At 37.9% G+C, this 22,014-nt stretch overlaps 1 protein-coding gene across 1 annotated transcript in view; it reads right to left on the bottom strand.

Annotated features, from left to right (window-relative positions):
* The window catches only part of LOC146709775 (uncharacterized), a 29,288-nt gene extending 21,826 nt beyond the window's left edge, over positions 1-7,462 (bottom strand). Inside the window, exons 1-3 of the mRNA XM_085456899.1 lie at positions 7,380-7,462; positions 5,957-6,109; positions 705-808 (exon numbers count right to left, since the gene is read on the bottom strand). Coding sequence (XP_085313025.1) covers positions 705-808; positions 5,957-6,013 — 161 coding nt within the window. The 5' untranslated portion in view covers positions 6,014-6,109; positions 7,380-7,462. The remainder of the gene's footprint in view (positions 1-704; positions 809-5,956; positions 6,110-7,379) is intronic.
* Between the last annotated feature and the right edge of the window lie 14,552 nt (positions 7,463-22,014).

The following is a 22,014-nucleotide window of genomic DNA, read 5'->3' on the forward strand; positions in this document are numbered from 1 at the left end:
CTTGTGTTTAGGCTGCTGCTGGTTCTATGTGAATTTAGTCAACAACAATCAGCAATATATAAGTAGTATAATAGCCGAGTCAGCTATCCAGCCACTAAAAGATAGACATCATTGTATATATACTGCCATATGTACCATCATTCTGTGTCATAATAGGCTACATCCTCTTCCAAACCATTTCACTATAAGGTTTCTGCTCACACATTTTATTACTATCATGACTGTGCATGTCATTCTTCTGACATTTGGAATATTTCATAGAGAGGCAACATTGTGAACCATCGCCCTCCTCATTGTTATGATTAACGTTTGAGCTAAAATATACTGAGTGCAGACTTGAAAAGCATGACATGGAATAAAAGCAACAAAAGGTAATATGCCGGCTTGTACACATACACAAGAGACATGAGAGGTAAGAAGGAAATGTTTCCTGCCTTTTCCATAGCCTACATAAGGACTCAAAGTGCGCAACAAAACACGATAAATCATATTGTCGGTCTGCACATTAAGATGAATAACTATTTTAAATTGTTTACTTAAAACAATTTAAGTGTTACTAAAAAACCCAGTGTTTCTTCCCATTTATTTTGTTAAATCTATTAAAATTTCCAACAATAAAACTGTTTGAAAGGTACAAAATAGTGTTTTTACACCAAGAAGGTGATCCTCAAAGAGGTATTAGCTGAAAATGTGGCATAGCTCACCATGATGTGTCCTTAAAAATGGGATGAAGTGGGGTGCCAGCTATCTTAGTGGGTGAGACAACAATATGCGGTGGCCCGGGTTTGTGGATGACCCACGGACGGCCCTTTGAAGAAAGAGAAGGGGAAGAATTGCATGACATGTGTCTTTTCCTTCTCTCTCATCCCATTTTCCTGTCTATCTTCACTGCGCTACTATTGAATAAAGGCAAAAAAAAAAACAACAGGATGAAACTGCACAAGTACTCAGCAGATGAAGAAGTGGTAGGCCTAAAAAAACAAAAACATTTCTCTGTACTGGAGGAACAGTATCTGAAAATCATATTTTTAAGGAATAGGGGGAAAATTCAGCAAAGATCTGACACAGGACCTGAGAGATGCATCTGGCCCTTGACTTGAGTCCATGTGCCATCAGAACTGGCCTCAGTGGAAGGGTGGCTGTCAAGACGCCAAGAGTAACAGGGAGGAAAGGCTGGCGTATGCCAAATTACACAAGAACTGGACTTTAAATCTTATGAAGTGATCTAAATCTCAATTTGAAATTTTTTGTTCAAATCATGAACCATATGTACAGAGGAGGTTTGGAGAATTACAACAGTGAGTGTCTACAGCCATCTGTAAAACATAGTTTGTGACTGCATTTCAATCAGTGTTATTGAGAATTTTAAATAATAAAAGAATTATGAGTGCAGGTATTTGTTCATAAGCATAAGTGTGACAGATACAGAAAGATGACTTTTACGTACACAAATTGTAAGACTAGAGTGGTTAAAAATGTATTCATGTAACTTTAAAAAAAAAAAAAACTAAATTCATTAATTTCTAAATAAACTGTGTATGTGTTGGGATGATGAACCAGGAAAAAATATGCAAATATGTAAAAAGTAAATAAAAAAAAAATTGCAATGTGGCTAATTTGATGCTGTCATATTCCAAAAGCAAATTAAAATAGGATAGCTGTTTAATCCTTGTGCACACAGTTTGTCTTATTGTTTTAGGTGGTTGTTCACTTTGATTCACAGGGTCATGAGGAAATAAAAAAAAATAGAACAGGTATAACAGGACTATTTTCTTTAAATGAAAGCAAAAACAATATAAAAACATTTCTACATATACCAAGGTAATAAAAACAAGCCATTTCTCACTACCTTCTTTATTAGCAAGTCTTTAAGCATCAGTGCCATTTATTCTGATTTTAATTTGCAGCATTTGACACACATTTTCTATTTATTTATTTTTTTCAAAGATCCAGACACAGCAAATCTATTTTCCCCTCCCCCCCTCCTTTTTAAACACTACTGTAATGAATTGGCATGAATGACAAGAAGGTAGTGTAGTGAAAAGCCTTTTTCTTGTCTCCATTAGCAGGTCCTGTGTTTCCACAGAGGCATCAAAGAGAGAGGAGCAGGAGAACGCAGGAGGGACAGGGGGGGAGGCAGGCTGCAAGCTTCAAGCTGCACACAGAGATAAAGACCAGACATATCTGTGTGTGTGTGTGTGTGTGTGTGTGTGTGTGTGTGTGTGTGTGTGTGTAAGGGATTAGGATGACTTTGACTGGCTCTGCTCCATTGTGACAGCGGCTTCTACGAAACTGCACACTGCCACATGATGGACATGGCTTGGAATTGCACAGATAATGTCTTCCTTTCTCTCTCCATCACGCTCTTTCTCCCTCTCTCCCTCCCTCTGGCTTGCGCTCTTGCTCTCCCCCCTCTTTCCCCTCTCTCAAATACACACACTATACACTGTATAGTGTGCGATGATGTCTTAGCCTCAGGACACTTGAGTTTTGTAAATTTGCGAGCCTGGAAAAACATGCCCTTCTCAGAACTGTGCAATCATATGCATTTGGTGATTTCTATCTGTTTTTGTTTTGTTATGTGCTCTAGATGTCCACTAGAGTGGTAGAGTTTCATATTTTTTAAAAAAAAATGCATGATGCAAACACTTTTAATTACCTGTTGTGTCCTTTGTACATATAATATATTGTTTTGCCTCAAATTACCTTGCTGTTAAAGGGTGCTGGAAAATAAACCTGCCTTGTCATCTAAATTGGGGTAGTCACAGAAAGTAAATAACAGATAAATATAGCTATCATGTCTAAAAAGCCAAAGATAAATCAGGGAACTCTACAGCATGGGCCTATCTTATCGCTATCTTATGAGTATGCATTGTCCCTCGGTCTCTTGGTACCGCGCTTGTGATGTCTAGTTTTAAAACAGCTGCTCCCTTGTCACACGAGGTCACCACAGCATATGGCTGTACATGTTTTATTTGGCAGTTTTGTGATGCCCTTCCTGGTGCCACTCCAAAAGGGATTTGTGTCTCCAGCTGGAATCAAACCTTTCACTTGGCAAGCAAATGTGTAAACCACTACACTATGGAGCCACACTTTAGGAAAGCTACAGTAGCAGTGGCCAAAATGCTTAGCTAAAAGATTTGGAAATGGCAGATGTTACACTGATCTTTTACGTGCGGTCTAGGATTATAGTCTATGGTGCAGTAAAATGTGCACAGAGATGAGGTCTCAGCAGATACATGGGTTAAAAACAGGGAGACTGCGGTTCGTCTTGTTTGAAACCAAAAGTTAATAAGGCAAGCATCTCTTTTCCCTGACATGACAGCAACTTAACTAAAACTAAAACTAGCAAAACTATTTATGGCAATATCAGGTTGTGCAAAACTATATGCAGGAGAGAGTGAAGGAGCAAGAGGGGACAAAAAAGGGGGCCAGAGAGAGGTAAACTAAGGAAAGACTAAATAACCCTGTAGGGAAAAAACACAAAAAAGCAAAAGGAATAATCGTGACCATGTAAAAACATCAATAAGTAAGGAAAAAAGTAAATCCCTTTTGCCTTTTTTTGAGTACAACAGCATTAGGCATTACTCTACATCCTGCTTTAGGACTTTTCTTTTTTTTTTCATTGGTGTAAATGACATAAGCTCATTTCTCTGGTCAGAGTTTTAATATTTGACTAAAACTCCTGCTAAGTCCTGCCATGCCTGACCATCCTAATTAGCTTCATCACTAAATGAAATCAGCAGTGACACACACTGTAATAATTCGGCAGCATATACCATGGAGCTGCAGGGAGGAGCTGCATGGTTGCACAAGTAAAGTATATTTGCCTTTTCCATTTAGTTTCCCCTCATAAATGAGGTGGTTTTCCAAACAAAGTAGGTTAAATGTAGCTTCAGGAGGTTACCAATGAATGATCGTGTTGTTTGAGTCATATGTTATGAAGAACAAGCTCTAAATGCCAACATTACCATAAGGTAAAACATTTGCTGCTTTAATATAGAATTACAAGACTTGAATTTAGCAGATTTTTCCAAATCGCTGTGTTCTTAGTTCAGCTTCTGCTTGTTTAGTGGTGTAAAACTGATCGTGTATTTGTTGACTAAATATTAAGATTTCATAGTTTTAAAAATTAGTCATTGAAATGACTTTTAATATACTTTCGTGTTGTTTACTTCTTTTTCGGGGGGGATAAAGCAAATCTTATGGTAATTGCAAATATCTTCTAGTGTTTCTAGTGTACTATATGTACTATATATATTACGTGCATGGTTACATCTAACAAACTGAGTTCTTGTAGCATTTTGTACCATGCCACTAAATGCCATGTCATTTAGTTGAGTGTTTAAGATAGGAGTCTTAAATCGATTTGTTGTTGGAGTCGGGCTCAAGTGGACATTAGAGGAACCACTTGGAGCTTTCAGTACTCTGTTACTGGCTTCATTTTTAAGCTCTAGAATTGGCCACTTAACTTAACTATCTGTTAGTATGCAGTGATAAACTTCACCGTGAATAAAAGGGATGTAAGGATGGTGTAATCATTTTTTATTCTAAATTAAATGTGGTTTTTGTCAGTTCATTGTAGGGACAACAATAACACAGAAACACTAAGCTTTGCATTTATTACATTTTACATTTATTTACTCTAACATAATTCAACACTATGTTTTTGATTTTTCAGTTAAATCATTCAGGCTCCAGTTGCTTAGTATATCTTAGTATGATCATCAAACAAAATATATGTTGCTGACCCCTGAGATAAACTCTTGCTAAATATGCTTCAGCTGCTAAAGCCTAGATACTGTTAATGCACTTATGGACATTTGTTGTTGGTGTATGTGTATAAAGCATGACTCTGTGCCCTGATATGTTTGTCATGTATAAGTGTGTTTGATGTGTGAAGGCAGGGCTTTTTTCTGTGTCCAACGCAGTGCATTATTCTTCATTAGAAACAGATCAGTGACTCTGTCTATTCCAGGACTGCCCCTGGGTTCAAATCAATCCACCACCCGGACACCCACACAGAGATGCTCACTCATGCGCTCTTATACAAATTCACCATGTTTGTCTGAGACCATTAGAAATGAGTCTTGTCCATCAGCCAACATGGCTCAGTTTGTGTTCTGTGTATGAATAAATATATAACGTATTACAGCAAACAAATGCTCTAGTTATTTATCATAGTCTACCCTAATGCTTAACAGAGGAAAGTAAACAGACAACTCTGCCAGAATGGAAATTCCCAGTGCTGCAATGGTAAAAAAAATGCAAAAAGTTTTTGTTTTTTTAAATAACTTTTAATAGGGCGTCCTGTAAGTAATTAAAGTTTGAACGTTATTTCGATTTTTGCTGAAAGGTTTTCAAAGGTGTAACTTTAATATCCTTGCCACATTTGGTCTTTTAATTAGCCTTTGTAGTGAATAACCTCAAAGGCAATTAGCCTCCCTCAAAAATATAAAGCACAACTGCAATTGATACACTTTTACAAATATATATTAACTTATCTGTGATTAAAACTCTCACATTTAGAATATCTTAATTAAAAACGTTCTGAAGCTCATGTACCCTAAAGATGTCACATCAGCCACTTCTCATGCAGGCCAGGTTTTCAGAGGTATCACTAGAGGAATATAAATTGAATTTCAGGATGGATTGAATTGCATGATTTGACTTAATATTGCCTACAGCCACACTGCTGGCTATTTGTTGGATGGAATTATCCAGTATGCTAACGTCTCACTTTTTTGTGCTTATTCAGGATGGATAAAGCCTCTGTTTGGCTTTTTTCATTATGTCAAAACTCATTAGTGTTGTGCATAACTTCATATAACTGTGGCTTTAGCTGATTGTTGTAGAAAAATATACATAAAGTATTATTTAAAATAACTAGTTTCATTTAAAAGGAGCACACAGTGTTACTTTAAACTGGGAACCAAATTTGAAGGGTATTACGTACCAGATTACTTTGACTGGCAGGTGAACAATGGATCCAGTTTACAGTGGTTGTCTGCATTTGCTAAGTCTGCACATGCATTTACAATTCCTTCACACAAAGACAAGAGGTGTATTTGACTTCTGTAGCCTCCACATTGTTGGCAAATTGGCACCACTGTAGAGAGAGCGACAGACAAAGAAAGACAGAAACAAGAGAATGTATGGAGAGAACAGATTACATAAGTCCTTCACCTCACATGCCTGACTATGTGACTGCAAAATGCCCAAGAGACTGAGGGATGGAGGAAGGCAGTGAGAGGAGAGGAGGTGGGGGAAGCGGAGTAAATTGGAGAAAATTAAGTGGAAGAGAGGAGGGATTTGAGAGAGAGATAGAGGGAGGGGGATGGGGTGACGGCGAGGGAGGATGAGTGAGCCAGTAGTGATGGGATTTCCGGCTCTTTTTAGAGATCCGGCTCTTTCGGTTCGGCTCACTAAAAAGAGCCGGCTCTTTTGGCTCCGAACCGGCTCTTCAGGTTGTTTTGTTGCTTTAATTAATTTATTATTAACAATAATATAAAATTATGCACAAAAGGAATTACTAACGTAAAAAGTGGTTTTATTTATATATGTTTATATATAAATATATGCGGTGGCCCCTAGAGACAAAACACGTACAAACTCCAAAACACATTTCTAGCATGAACTGAACTTCCAAAGCAGAGCTACTAGATCACTTAAATTACACAATTGAAAGCATGTGTGTATTGTTTGTGTATTTATACACAGGCACTCATATATATATTCAAATAATTTAAAAAAAAGTTCATTTACCTGTTATTACCACACACCAAATCCGGTCGTTGGTACTTGCTGGCTTGTGTAGCCACAAGATAACAAAGGCTCAACACTGCGCCCAGCATCCTGGAGCACTTCTGTTGTCTTTTGTACGTGTTTTGAGTTTTTATGTGCTTCTGAGTTTTTATATGCTTCTGAGTTTTTACGTGCTTCGGAGTTTGTACGTGTTTTTACGTGTTTTGGAGTTTTTACGTGTTTTGGAGTTTGTACGTGTTTTTACGTGTTTTGGAGTTTGTACATGCTTCAGAGTTCGTACGTGATTTGAAGTTTGTATGTGCTTTGTCTCTAGGGGCCACCGTAAATATACTTTTATTTATTCACTCCACATAAAATGTAATAAATAAATCATATAATACAAAAATCAACTATTCACATTTCAAGTTTTAACTATTTAAATTTTCAGCTTTTTCCTTTCACAAATTTAAAGTGAAAAGAACACAAAACACTGCAAACCACAACACAATTAAATATAAATTATAATATGAAAACTAAAAGAACATGCATATTCTCTGTCATATGGACCTGCATGAATAAACTTTCTCAATCCTTTATCATCTGCAACCGAAAATAGTTGTGGATGATTACTATACCTTTCTAATGTTGTTGTCCCTGCCTCTCTTTCTCTCTCTCTGGCTCTGTTCCTGTGCTACTGAGTGTAACTACCGCCCCTCCCCCCTCTGCCCAGCGTAAAGCACAAGACTCGCGTGCAGAGTGAAGCGGAAAAAAAGTGCGAGAGAGAGGCTGAGAGAAAGAAAGAAAAAAAAAAAAAACCACGTGACGGCTCGCGATAAGGAGCCGGCTCGCGTCGTTCACGTCAAAGAGCCGGCTCTAAGAGCCATTTCGTTCGCGAACGACCCATCACTATGAGCCAGAGAGAGGGAAGCTGATGAGAGGTTTATAAAAAGGAAAGTGAAGATGATGTAGAGAGCATATGAAGTATGCTTCTGTCATTCTAGTAAATGCCAGTCGCCTCGCCTCAACAACAGCAAAAAGACTGCCGCTGAAGAGGGCTCTGATATGCAGCCTGACAAAGGCACTTATCAGATGCAGCACAGCTTGAAAAATGCTGACACGCTGACAAAATGTTGAAATCAAGTGAACTGGGAGGCAGATTGATGACCCTATTTAAATTGCCTGGCTGACAAAACATGACAGAAAATGTGTTTTGTAATCTTTTTTTTTTTTCTAATTGCTGCAGTTACCCTGAACATTTTAATTAGAAAAAACTCTTTGGATGATGGGATGAAATAGTTTGGCATTAAAAAAACGTCTTTCTCCTTTTATGTTGTGAAGCATATTTTTGATCTATGTGTATCAGAAAAACATGGTTAAGTCCAGACATAATAAGTTAACGTACAGTAGTTTTCTTTAAAGAGATTAGGTTCACACAGCACTGCAGCTGTTACAAATCCAAATCGCTAAAGCCGTTAAGGATTAAGTGTCTTGCTCAAGGACACTTCAGAAGGACATGTGCTTTTTTTTCTTTCTTTATATATCCATATATATATACATATATATACACCCACTCTAATGGTGGAATGCAGCTAACTCAGGTACCTACATACAAGCTTAAAACATGTTTATTTGACTTAATTTGCAATTCATGCCACCTTACAGCTGCACAGTATAGTTCAGGGTTAACGCAGTACTTCTGTCTGTGTCTTACAACAGAATTCATTTATGAATCATGATAAATTCATGAAAGAATTTTCTCAGGGTCAAATGATGTTTTGTTTTGTATTTTTATTAGTTTATTCCTATTAAAGGTAAAGTGAATCATTTATAATTTAGGACCTGTTCAACAAATCCAATAATTTGAAGATGTACGTTTGGCTTTGGGATCATTTTTGAATACACTGCATACGTCACAGCCCCATTAAAATACTGCGAAATTATTTACAACACCACGTGCAGGGTGTAAGTTACAGTCAGGTGGTTCTGTTTTTTGAGAAAGTGCCTTAAATTACAGCGCATTGCATTTACTCAAAGGTAACATTTGCTGCAATATGATAATAGAAAGCTAAAACTCCCTGTCATAAGTAGTCATAAGTCATAAGTTAAGTACATGAATGAAAGCCCATTTTCATTATACAGTATGTGTAATATGGGCTTCATCTTTCTTACAAAGATAACAAATAGCTGTGATGCTGCTAGACTGCTAGGGTTCATGTGAACCCTATGTTTAAGTTTTCAATCAATCCGTCTATTCCAGAAAATGTTGAAATACTGCACAAAAAATAATTTGCAAACAAATTGACAGAAGTGTAGGAATAGCTTCAGTGGGGCTGGAAAGAGGGATTCAAGAGAAGGAACGAAGGAAGTAGTGTGGGGAGTAAATAAAGGTCAACAACAGTTCCTGCATTACACTGTTTCAGTGTAATGATTCATCACTGACATTTCAATCTCTATAAAACTGAACTGAATTTTAAAAAAAACGAAGGGAAAAAAAAAAAGCTCCTAAATCCTCTGCTGCTCAGATGCCATTTCGACCGCGTTTTTAGGTTCAGCTATTTGTTTACCGTAGAGTGTTGACATTTGCACCTGATGGTTTTGTGTACCTTATGCCAAACAAAGGTTACAAAGTCAACTTGGAGTTGCAAAGTCAACTCTGAGTAAAAGAGAGTGCAACTCATGTGTGAGTAGCTGAGATTTACTCATCGGTTGGTTCGTTTACAGTGAGTGACTGAGTGATGCTATCTAACTGTTCTGAGACTTACCACATTTACAAAAGCTTTACTAAAGCTTGTATTGATTCCGGCCACTGAAAAGACATTTTTGGGGGTGTTTTCTTGCACTATGAGCATTTCAGAGCTATATAATGGATGACATACCCTACATGAGAGTTGCTTCTATTTCAGCAGGTACAGAGTTAACCAGAAGATGTCACTGTTGACCTAAAAAAAACACAGCATAGTGCTCTTAGACACTTGCAATATTCCTTTTACCTTAAAGAAAATAGCTAAACGTAAAGGGTGTTGATAATCTCAGTATCAGTGATCAGACCCTATCACGGGGACAAAGACCTACATTTAAGGAAATGATTTATAGGACTGTGGCTTTAATAACAAATCTAATGTCTGTGGCCTCTGATTGATTTCCATCAGAACCATCTGCTTCGTTTTACAAATATTATGACCCCACACAACAATGCACTGTATTTGGCACTGTAATTATGGATCATTATGGGTTGCCATAGTACGGAGTGACGTTAATGAAATTAGCAAGACCTGTGACGTACTCATTATAAGCCACTTGCTGTTGTACAGCAAGTAGAGTGAAGGTTCAACACCACATGCCGAAGTGGCTGGACAGTGTGTGTGTGTGTGTGTGTGTGTGTGTGTGTGTGTAGAATCACAGTGGTTTAGAAGGGTATATATAAGTGCAGCCTCTACTCATTCATACATACAGCTCGATACACACACATTCTCCTATTCACTATGCATGTACTGACACTAGACGCACACACTTACACACACACACACACACACACACACACAGAGGAAAGAAATGTGATTGCTCATACACAGCTATGCACTATAAATAGAAAATCTTAATTGATGTACATTCTACATCATTATCTGCATAATTTTAAAAATAATTATATGAAATACTTGTCAGCTCATTGGCCCCATAGCTATCACAGCACTGTCCTTTATCTGTGTTCATTTTTACTTTGTATCCTGAGTAGTTTTTTCAGTCTGTAAACAATGGCAGGCTTCCTTTTTCATGAATAAATTCAATCCCTCCACTTTCTGAACGCAGAGCAGAATTACTTGACTGTTTATTTGGCATTTATTGAATGATGGTATTTTCCCAAAGGAGTCCAAAAGTTCAATATCTGGAAGTCATAGGGTGGCAGAGACAGCTCTGTCATAACTGTTGCTTCTTTCTTAGCATTTATTTTAGGCTGCCATTACTTTGATGTCTTATCCTCTCCAGAAACCACACACACACACACACACACACACACACACACACACACACACCTGATGATTTTGTTTACTATACTTTTCTTTTTCCTCTCACTCTTGTTTTTTACCCTTTCACTCCACTCTCCCACCCTTGCTTCCTTCCTCTCTTTCTTTTTCCCACCTTCTAACCCGACCATGTCGGGTGACAGCAGGGTCACTTTTACTTTCCTGAAAAAATAAATAAATAAAATGACTTTGTTGGTGCATCCAGTGGTGTAAAGAGGCCAGCTTGGAGTTACTTACTAGTTCATTTCTATACATCTGCTGCTTGCACAGGTGTAACACAAAGTATAGCTTGTGAATTAAAGGTCCTGCACACCCACGCAGGTGTTTACGTTTCACTCTGTTTTCATTAGACGTAACGTTGGTTTCTATTATACAACAGCTACAAATCCATTTTTACATAACAAATGCAGATGGCTTCACCAGCTGTGTAACAGTTCACACTTCATAAATGTACATAACAATGATCCTGAGCCTCTTTTAATGGTTTAGACCTGTATCATCCTGATGGTACAATCACGGCTGCAACTATTGTGTGTGGAAAATGTGTATTTCTCATTAATTTTGACCCCTTCTGAACTTAAGCAGAGTCATGACAGGGGTTTGCTAGTGTCACCGAAATCCAGACAATAGAAAGGACTAATTGTGTCTCACCCTGACAAGAGAGTGACCCAGCAGTGAGCGAGGATGTCAAGTCAAGTCAAGTCAAGTTTATTTATAGAGCACATTTAAAAACAACCAAGGCTGACCAAAGTGCTGTACAGTAAATACAGATAAAAATACAATAGAACACAATTTCGTAATAACACCTCGCTGATAAAAATAAAATAAAAATATATAAAACAAATAAATTAAACCTTTCTAAAAGCCAATGAAAAGAGGTGAGTTTTAAGAGCGGTTTTAAAAGTTTCTAGGCTTTTGGAGAGTCTGACGTGAGGAGGTAAACTGTTCCACAGTCTGGGTGCAGACTGTGGAACAGGATGGAGTGATTGAGACTCATCACTATGTGCCCACACAGTCCCCAAGGACAGGTCTGACTGATCAAGAATAAATGTAAACTTCTGCGTACGTATAGAAATGATGTTCTATACGTACTCAAATTAAATATGCTTAAATATTAACCATTAACTCAAATTAATGGTATATGACAAAATCATGATGATTTACAGTTGTTCTGACCTTCTTACTACATGGCAAATCTGCTTTGCAAACACTGTGCATGTTTATTGTGCATCTGGGGTTTCAAAAAGGATTGATGTGGGTAGATTATTCTTAAAGTGTCCATATTATCCTGGCATGTATACTTGTTATAGTAATAAACAGCGTGATTACAGGAAACAGATAAATATTTCAAAATGCATTAAATTTCCAAACTAATGATGATCAATGATACACTAAAGTTTCGGAGTCATTAAATGTTTCTATGAGATTTTTTTTTACCATTTTGTTTATTAAAGGAAGGACAACTAATTGACCTGAACCTTAGACTCGGTCTGGTAATTAGGGCCCATTTGCAACCATCATGTCGTTCACAAACTATGACTACTGACGCAAAACTCTCAAGAGAGAAAAATGTGCTGACTTTGATATCACTATTTGGTATAGCGCTATGGCAACAATTTTTTCATAGATTTATAAACACAGTCAGCGTACAGATCGTGATTTGAAAATAGAAAAATAGACCACTGCTTCTACAAATGTGCCTAATAGTGAGGTCAGGGAGGAAATATCTATCTGAAAAGGCGAATTATCTGTACAAGATTGGCTGAAAGAAGCTCATTCTGATGAAATGTCTATCGAATCCATTAAAATGAAATCATTCTTTCAAATGAACCCACTCCAACCTCTAAATGTAGTGTTAAAAAGTCTTCATCCTGTCGTATAGGTAGTACTTCTCAGAATGGACAACCACCTCAGCTCCTCATGCCTTTGCTGGGAAGAATCAGAATTTATTTTTTTTATTGCATTTTAATTGAAATAATCTGGAGCTCTTTGGAGGTGTGATGTACCAAGGGAAATACCAGAATGTTTAAGCTTCACAGTGAGAGCATCTATTGGGTTTGTGATGCTTTTTGGATTTTTACCAGCATGATTTGGATCCACTTGCTGCCTTTGATGAAGGAGGCATATGGCCTTCAAAGTCAACAGATCTCAGTCCAATTGAACACATGAGGAGATTTGGACAGATGTTAGACGGCTCTCTCTATCATCGTGATAATCCTTCTGTTAGAGTTCCAGACAGACTCATAGCTGTTCTGTTCAAAACGTAGACATTATCAGGGGCTGTGTCTGCCACCCAGTGTTTAGTTTACATTCTTGATCTTCTTATGTAAGATTACAATAATGTTAAGTTCTTGTGTTAGTGTTCAGTTAGGGTTTAGTTGAGTGTTATTCTAGTTTATGCTTGTCCCCGTATTCATGAGTCTTTTCCTGTCTTTTGTCTAGTCTGTTTTGTGCTCTACGTTGAACGTTTAACTTATGGCTGTGCCTTCATCTTCCTTATCTGTTCCCATTTGCCTTTCTTTGTGCTCCATGTCTCCCCAATCTGTCCCCAGGTATTTCCATTTCCCACATTTCCCTTCTGTGTATTTAAGTCCTCTGTCTTCCTCTCTTCAGTGTCGGGTCATCTGTTTTTCTCCCTCCACGTCACATCAGGTTACCCCATGTCCATGTTTCATTTTCATGCTTTTTCGTCACAGTTTCTCGCATGCACCTGCTCGGATTCATGTTCATGTTTTTCTTGTCATAGTTGTCAGAGTCATTCCTAGTTATTCCCAGTATAGGTTTTAGTTTTTGCCTCTGTTCCCTGTGCCATGTTTTGTGCTCATGTGTTCATCTCAATAAAATGTTGAGCATGGGGTAGGGATTAATAAGTATGTTATACTTCTTCCTACTCCATTTCAGACCTAATAATTGTCATTTCATGTCATTTAGATTTTGTTTTATTTTATTTTATTTTTTGTTTTATCTGAGCACATACGTGTGTGTGTGTATTTACATATATATTCGTATTTGTAAATGCAAGTATCTGTAGTTGTGTATATATTGGGGTTTTTTTCTGTATATGTCTGAAATAAAGATACAATACAATACAATACAATACAATACAATACAATACAATACAATACAATGTTTTTTCAGCTTAATAAATGGTTCGCTTTTTGTTAAGATTCAGTTCCATCTCTCCCTTGTCTGCTTTTAGGTTCATATTGCAAACTCATCTGCCATCCCAGCTGTGATAGACATTAGTAATGTAGACATCAGCAACAGGAACAACCGTCAGGCAACCCAAATAACTTAAGCAGAAATGTTTTATATAGGAACTTGAACTCAAGAAGAACTAGAGCCAAAAAAGGTATTGACAGTACCTGGATTTATCTTCTACTTCCTGATATGAAGCTTTTGGGGGAATTGCGCATTTCTGGAATGGATACTTCCTAAGGACAGGATCTGACAAGTGTAAAGACTATATGACTCCACTCTGGTCAGTTAAACAATTTATCCGTTAGTTCTGGGTAAAAATCCCACTCTTGCAGTGGTGAGTCATTCATTGCTGTGGGTGGATGTGAGACAGCTGGTGAGTGTATACCAGGTCAGCGGTAGATACAAGCAGCCTACCTATATGTAACTCTTGTCAATCTGGAAAAAATATATATATTTATAAAATAAGAAAAAATGAAATCTTAAAACAACAGTATCAGTAGTTTTCCTGACCTCTGACTGGGTGGGCAGCCTGTAAGGCCACTCTTAAGTAATCTAACCAACACTTTCAAAAGTAAAAAGCCAATAAACAAGTTTTCCTCCTCAAGAAACACTGGCTTCTGAAGCAAGACAACCCAAGCAACGTGACAGACAGACAACTAGTGGGCAGCCAATGAGCTGAGCAGTTTCTTCCTCAGGTTCATTTCACAGCCCTCTGCTGCTTTCTCCTGCCCCGACAAACACATACCCTCACACCCCTACTTGGCTGTGACTTCTGCCCCGGTTAGCTGGAGAAAAACACTAAACCCCACTGGCCCTGATGGCATCACAGTTCTTGAACTGTGTAGTTCCTGCACTTGAAGGGTGACACCATCGGAGCGTAACAACTATGGACCAATATGGACCAATATAGACCAATATGGACGAAGGTATACTGAAAAAAAATATACCTATTAAATTAACATAATGTAAATTGACTTTGTACAATAAAGTTATGTTTAATCAGCATCAGTTTCCTGTGTTATAATTGCAGAATTTTTATTTTTACATTAACATGACTGTAAAATATTGTTTTTGTGAATTTGATTCATGTCTTTATGGTGATGTCATGTTAATATCAGATGAAATGATCATGCTTATATTTAAACTTTTTATATGAAGTGTATATACTTACCTTATGTTAAGCTAACCTAATTATTTCATTTTAATAATTCTATTATGTATTCTGTCATTATATCAACGAAACCACTGTTTAGTGACATGTTTTCAGAATTTGCTTAAGTATTATTAGAAACTACAGTCTTGTTTAACTAATGCTTCTACGTTACTAAATCTAAACACTTTTTGGGCAATAAACAAAAGGATACTGATCAAGTCAAGTACAGTGGGGCAAAAAAGTATTTAGTCAGCCACCGATTGTGCAAGTTCCCCCACTTAAAATGATGACAGAGGTCAGTAATTTGCACCAGAGGTACACTTCAACTGTGAGAGACAGAATGTGAAAAAAAAATCCATGAATCCACATGGTAGGATTTGTAAAGAATTTATTCGTAAATTACGGTGGAAAATAAGTATTTGGTCACCTCAAACAAGGAAAATCTCTGGCTCTCACAGACCTGTAACGTCTTCTGTAAGAAGCTTTTCTGTCCCCCACTCGTTACCTGTATGAATGGCACCTGTTTGAACTCATCATCTGTATAAAAGACACCTGTCCACAGCCTCAAACAGTCAGACTCCAAACTCCGCCATGGCCAAGACCAAAGAGCTTTCGAAGGACACCAGGAAAAGTATTGTAGACCTGCACCAGACTGGGAAGAGTGAATCTACAATAGGCAAGCAGCTTGGTGTGAAAAAATCAACTGTGGGAGCAATCATCAGAAAATGGAAGACATACAAGACCACTGATAATCTCCCTCGATCTGGGGCTCCACGCAAGATCTCATCCCGTGGGGTCAAAATGATCATGAGAACGGTGAGCAAAGATCCCAGAACCACACGGGGGGACCTGGTGAATGACCTGCAGAGAGCTGGGACCAAAGTAACAAAGGTCACCATCAGTAACACACTACAACGGCAGGGAATCAAATCCCACAGTGCCAGACGTGTTCCGCTGCTGAAGCCAGTGCATGTCCAGGCCCGTCTGAAGTTTGCCAGAGAGCACATGGATGATACAGCAGAGGATTGGGAGAATGTCATGTGGTCAGATGAAACCAAAGTAGAACTTTTTGGTATAAACTCAACTCGTCGTGTTTGGAGGAAGAAGAATACTGAGTTGCATCCCAAGAACACCATACCTACTGTGAAGCATGGGGGTGGAAACATCATGCTATGGGGCTGTTTTTCTGCCAAGGGGACAGGACGACTGATCCGTGTTAAGGACAGAATGAATGGGGCCATGTATCGTGAGATTTTGAGCCAAAACCTCCTTCCATCAGTGAGAACTTTGAAGATGAAACGAGGCTGGGTCTTCCAACATGACAATGATCCAAAACACACCGCCCGGGCAACAAAGGAGTGGCTCCGTAAGAAGCATTTGAAAGTCCTGGAGTGGCCTAGCCAGTCTCCAGACCTCAACCCCATAGAAAATCTGTGGCGGGAGTTGAAAGTCCGTGTTGCTCGGCGACAGCCCCAAAACATCACTGCTCTCGAGAAGATCTGCATGGAGGAATGGGCCAAAATACCAGCTACTGTGTGTGCAAACCTGGTAAAGACCTATAGTAAACGTTTGACCTCTGTTATTGCCAACAAAGGTTATGTTACAAAGTATTGAGTTGTATTTTTGTTATTGACCAAATACTTATTTTCCACCCTGATTTACGAATAAATTCTTTACAAATCCTACCATGTGGATTCATGGATTTTTTTTCACATTCTGTCTCTCACAGTTGAAGTGTACCTCTGGTGCAAATTACTGACCTCTGTCATCATTTTAGGTGGGGGAACTTGCACAATCGGTGGCTGACTAAATACTTTTTTGCCCCACTGTATATGTTTTCTCAGGAATGCACAGTTGAGTCATTTAATCACAAATCAGCACAGGCCTTTAGCTCAACCGTCAGAATCTGTCATTTGGGACAGCTATGATGTAAAAAAAAAAAAAAGAAAAAAAAAAGAAGTCCAAGCATTGTATAGTTAATAGAAAAAAGTATAGCACTGCTGCTAGGGCTGTGCGATATGACAAAAATCTCATATCCCGATATAAGACATTTATCATCCTGGCAACGATATAAATCACAAAAATGTATTTTCTGTAAATTCTGTGAATCTTGGGCAGCTCGACTTGCATTTAGTTTTTCCAGCTGGGCGTCCTTTACCTGGATTTGAATGTTTTAACCGATGCATGAAACTATACATTTTTAGACATAAGTTGTAACGGCCACCATTTTCTTTTGAGTCTAAGGTTTATTTTTTAGCACATGACGGCTCTTTTTTGCTTCTCATCTGTAAACTCTCTGCATACTCTTTCACGTGATTCAGTTTATTTTGAAAAGTCTCAACAGGATCTTGAGCTTTATTGTGAAAGGTTTACGTGGAAAACAAACAAGCGGACAGCGGAGCCACGCGATAGTTTTACCGTCATTGTTGCTAACAACAACATGTAAAAACAGGCACTTGTCCCTCCATAGTGTGGTTATATTAAATATAAGAGAAAGAGAGAATTTAAGAAATTAATATAGCCACTACAGTGACCGTCAAAATGATGAAAAAATATTGCTGTAAACAGTTTCTTTTACGACACCACGAAACAAACGATAGCATAATAGGAAACGATAGACGTTTTTATATCGTCATCCGATATATATCGTTATATCGAACAGCCCTAACTGCTGCAAAGTTCCATATGTGAGCACACACTAATAAAAGAACTTCATATGTCAAAAGACAAATAATTACAATTTCTGAATGGTACATAGTTGAGCATGTAGAATGCTTTCTAATATTAAATTCTTAGTCACCAAAATGAAGAAAATGTAATATTCATTCAACTTTCATGTTTTATCCACCAAATATAATGGGTTGTACCATAGAAATATCAATAGATTGTCATGTCCAAATAGAACAACATTCTGGTGTTTCTGGATGTTGCTCTAATTATAACTCTGACATATTTTTCCTTTTTAAGACCTGGGTCACTCCCATTTCAAATAATGCAATTTTCAGAGCATTTTCTGCTCCACTATCTTCAAATTGGCTGATTTGAGATTAAATGAACCAGTCAAAAAAAACTGGAATTGCAATTGCAATTAAAAAAAGAAACATAACGCACAACTGAAAATTTCCAGTCAATATTATGTGTCCCTAAAGTGGATTTATGTAAAAAAAAATAAAAAATAAAAAAACAGACTGTGAGATAAGGTCCTATGGCAACAGAAAATAAAATCAGTAAAACTGCTGGGCCTTACCATTCTCACTGTGGTCTGCTTAATGGGTCTTTAAAGGTGAAATAAAGTACAATGTCACAACTGCGTTTCAAAAGCTTCAGCCCTGCATCAAATCGAAATGGAGGAATATATAAGACATATAAGATGGATTAAAATGTAATTTAGCTGAATGAGCTGAATTTCTCTGTCTATCAGTATCAACACACCGACTAGAATAATACTGCAAGTGAAGGCAAACAGCAGGAGTTGAAATGGAAGCGATTTTAGGACACTTAGGGGTCAAGTAGTCAAGTAGGTGCCCCTTTTGTCCTGCACTTCACCCACTCAGGAACAGTGCAGTAGTTTCAAATGGTCCAGCTATAAACAGAAGATAGTGGTAAGGCCATACTGTTTTTGTACATGACTAACACGTTCTGAGCAGAGGCGGAGGCAGACACCCGGGGCTTAGTCCTAAAGGGTAGTATGCATGTGGGATTTGGGGGGGGGGTGTTTAGAAATGACTGAAAGATTAATAGGCTCTGTTTTGAGTTATGTTCAAAAAAGCATGACTTCATATAGGGAAAATAAATATCACATCTGCAGGACACCTTAAACTAGTTTTTAAATTAAGGCAAGGCAGAACAGGGCTGCATCAAGACACACGGACTAAACCCCAATTCAACCAGACCCAGAACTGATCCAGAATTAAAACAGGACTACAACAGTTCAAAATCAGGACTACTTAGGACTTAACCAAGACAGAACCAGAATCAGAACTAGATGATAGTAGCACTAAAAATCACCATAGACCTGCACTACACTTATTTTTTTATTCTACCAAAGTACACTATTTCGATTCAGAAAAGTTTATATAATTATTTAGCCTTGTTGTGCAAACAAGCCTGCATAACTTAATAAATGTAGAATTTGAAAAATAACAAACCTAAAAAGAAACACTAGGTACGAGATACATGAGGACCTATGATACGGTGATACTTTGGGTAAACAACCATGTGACTAACATGTGTGTCTCACCTGCTCTTGTTCTCTCTCTGCTCCTCTCTCTCCCTCTTTGTGCTGACAATCATCAAATATACAGTTGAAACCAGATATTTACATACTCTTCAGAAAACACACTTTTTTAAATGTAATATCAAATCAGACTAAATTTTATTTTTTTAGATTGATAAATAAAAAAACATATTTGTTAACTTTAAGAGTAAAGAGAGAAACTATCTGTATTTCTTAATTGTAAATGGCACCAAATTGCATTCAAAATTGAGCCACACTTATGGAGCTCCACAATTCTTTTCCTGGTGTTTTGGTTGACATCTCTCGATTTTCCCATGTTAAAGAAACAGGCTCTGTGTTTTTCCTTATATGCATCCACAGGTGTGCCACCAATTTACTCACATGGACTCTACTAACCTATCAGAAGCTTCTTCAGCTCAGAATGGAATCGTCTGGAGTTTTCTTATTAATTACCAATAAACTTAGTGTATATGTACTCCTAAATTTGATGAAAGTGATAATAAATAGACAGCTCTGTCTCTCTTTATTCTGACATTTAACTAATTCAAAAGATATTTCAATATTGATTTATCCAAAACAAAACAAGTTTACTCTAAATTGATGTTGTACAGTGTCGAGAAGGGAAATTATTTTACTGCTATAGTTAAATAATTGTCATCATTACCATTGCATTAATAATAAAATCTGGAGTTTATATTGCATTCAGGGGTTAAACAGTGTCTCTTTTAGAAAGACTGAGTTGCAGGCTGACAGGAAGTTGTATGCAGAAGTGAAAGCAGATAGTTATTTTGAGCCGCAGGCTAAGACGAGGCTTTAACAATGTAACAGATAGCTTTAAGAAGGCCTTAAGCAGTTATGACTATTTCATACACAATGCATATCTGTGCTTATTAAAGAGTTGGAGCTCGGTCAATTAATTGGGGGTCGGAAGCTTTGTTCGGCGCGATGTTCGGACAATCTATTGTGCAAGTGACTTGGAGCCATAGAAGGAATCGCAATACATGCTTACAAAACACTTATATATCAGATCATTTTATATTAAGGTTTTAGTAGAGGTTCTTGGTTAAAACATTTATTTAGTAGAAGACATACACATAGTCTCAGTGAGCTTCTGGTCTGGTAAAAGGTCAGAAGTGCAACAGGTGAATTGAGAAAGAGTATTTGAGGACGAGACACAGACAGTAGGTGAAGAGGTGACACAAAGAGCATGTGAGGTCGTGACACACACACATAGAGTTAAATTTATTCAGAGGAACCGTCCTTGTTGTCTTCCTCAACTTTGAATCTTAACATTTGGGGGCTCGTCCGGTGGTTGAGGAGGGAGAATTGGAGGTTTAGATGGAGAAATTTGGTGGTCTTAGGTGGTCTGACGGGCAGACATGAATTCCAGTGGTCTAAGTGAGTGGGCATAAGCCGGCTTATCCAAAAGGTAAGGCACTACCTGTTGAATTATTTCCAAAGTGTGCCAAATTGGACATGATAAAATTTAAGTCTACTCACTGAAGTTACTGGTGGATGTCTGTTTTGATTTTGATGAAAATTTCATGAGTTGATGCAGTTAGAGTTCTGCTAAGAAGAAATGAAAGTAGTTAAGAGTCTGATAAGAAAAGTTTAAATACTGGGTTGAAGTCCCAAAGAAATTGAGTTAGAGTCTCAAGTAGTTTGGTAGGGTATTTGGTCATTTTGTGGGTTAAAGTCCCGGTTGGTCATTAGGTCAGACCTTTGTGGGTCAATTTGTGGGTTAGAGTCCCCATTGTCCATCAGGGTCGATCTGCCTCAGTTATACACTTGTTTCGGGTGTTGATTGTTGTTTCAAAGTATTATAAATTATTCTAGAACGGCAGTTCGAGTCTGCTAGGAAGCGCAGAGCCCGGAGGTTACGCTCCCTCCTTGTCGTGGACGCGCGACATTGACCTCTCGGCGAAGAGGGATAGTTCAGTGTGGTTTAACTGTGGGGTACAGGGCAGCCTGGAATTAAACTAGGAGTTAGAGTCTCCTTACCGTTTGGAACGGTACCTGCGCTTTTTTGGACAGGAGAAGTTGGTCTTCGGGCGTGTAACTTTAACTTAACACTTCGAGGTAAGCCTTGGCTGTGAAATGCCAAAAATAGAGCTTCAGGCAAAGTTTGGGTTGGTTGACGCTTTTAAATTGAGTTAGGGATTTTAGAAATGAGGCCAGAAACAGTTAAAGTCTTGATACTGGTTAATTGGTGGGCGGTTATTTTAAATTTGTCTAAATTGGTTAGGCGCTAAAGCTGACAGATCTGACAGTAGTTGTAAATATAAGACGTCTTTGTAATATAAAAAGATCTGTGTGAAAGGAGTCTGAGGCAATGCTGCTGCTATTTTTAGACGGTGTGTGTGTGAGTGAAAATGCAAATGAGTAAGCAGTGAACTGTTTAAGCCACAGTTGGTTTTACAAATACTGCTGCAAACAGTGTTGAGTGTGTGTTTCAAATGCCATTTATGTTTATTAGAGGACTATAAATAAAGTTTTGAGTTGCCGTAGTGGATGTATAGTAATTGACTGAGTTTGGATGTAGATAGATAAATATATTGAGTGCACTGTATATACTTAAGACTAACACATCACTTTCAGTAGTAACTTTTCTCCAGCATTAGTTGCTGGTGGGTTTATTTTTTCAATTTCTTGTGTGT

This window comes from Copadichromis virginalis, linkage group LG5 (genome assembly GCF_057382275.1).
Source record: "Copadichromis virginalis isolate Kocher_CV1m ecotype Utaka linkage group LG5, C_Virginalis_male_GT1.1, whole genome shotgun sequence".
Taxonomy (NCBI): Eukaryota; Metazoa; Chordata; class Actinopteri; order Cichliformes; family Cichlidae; genus Copadichromis; species Copadichromis virginalis.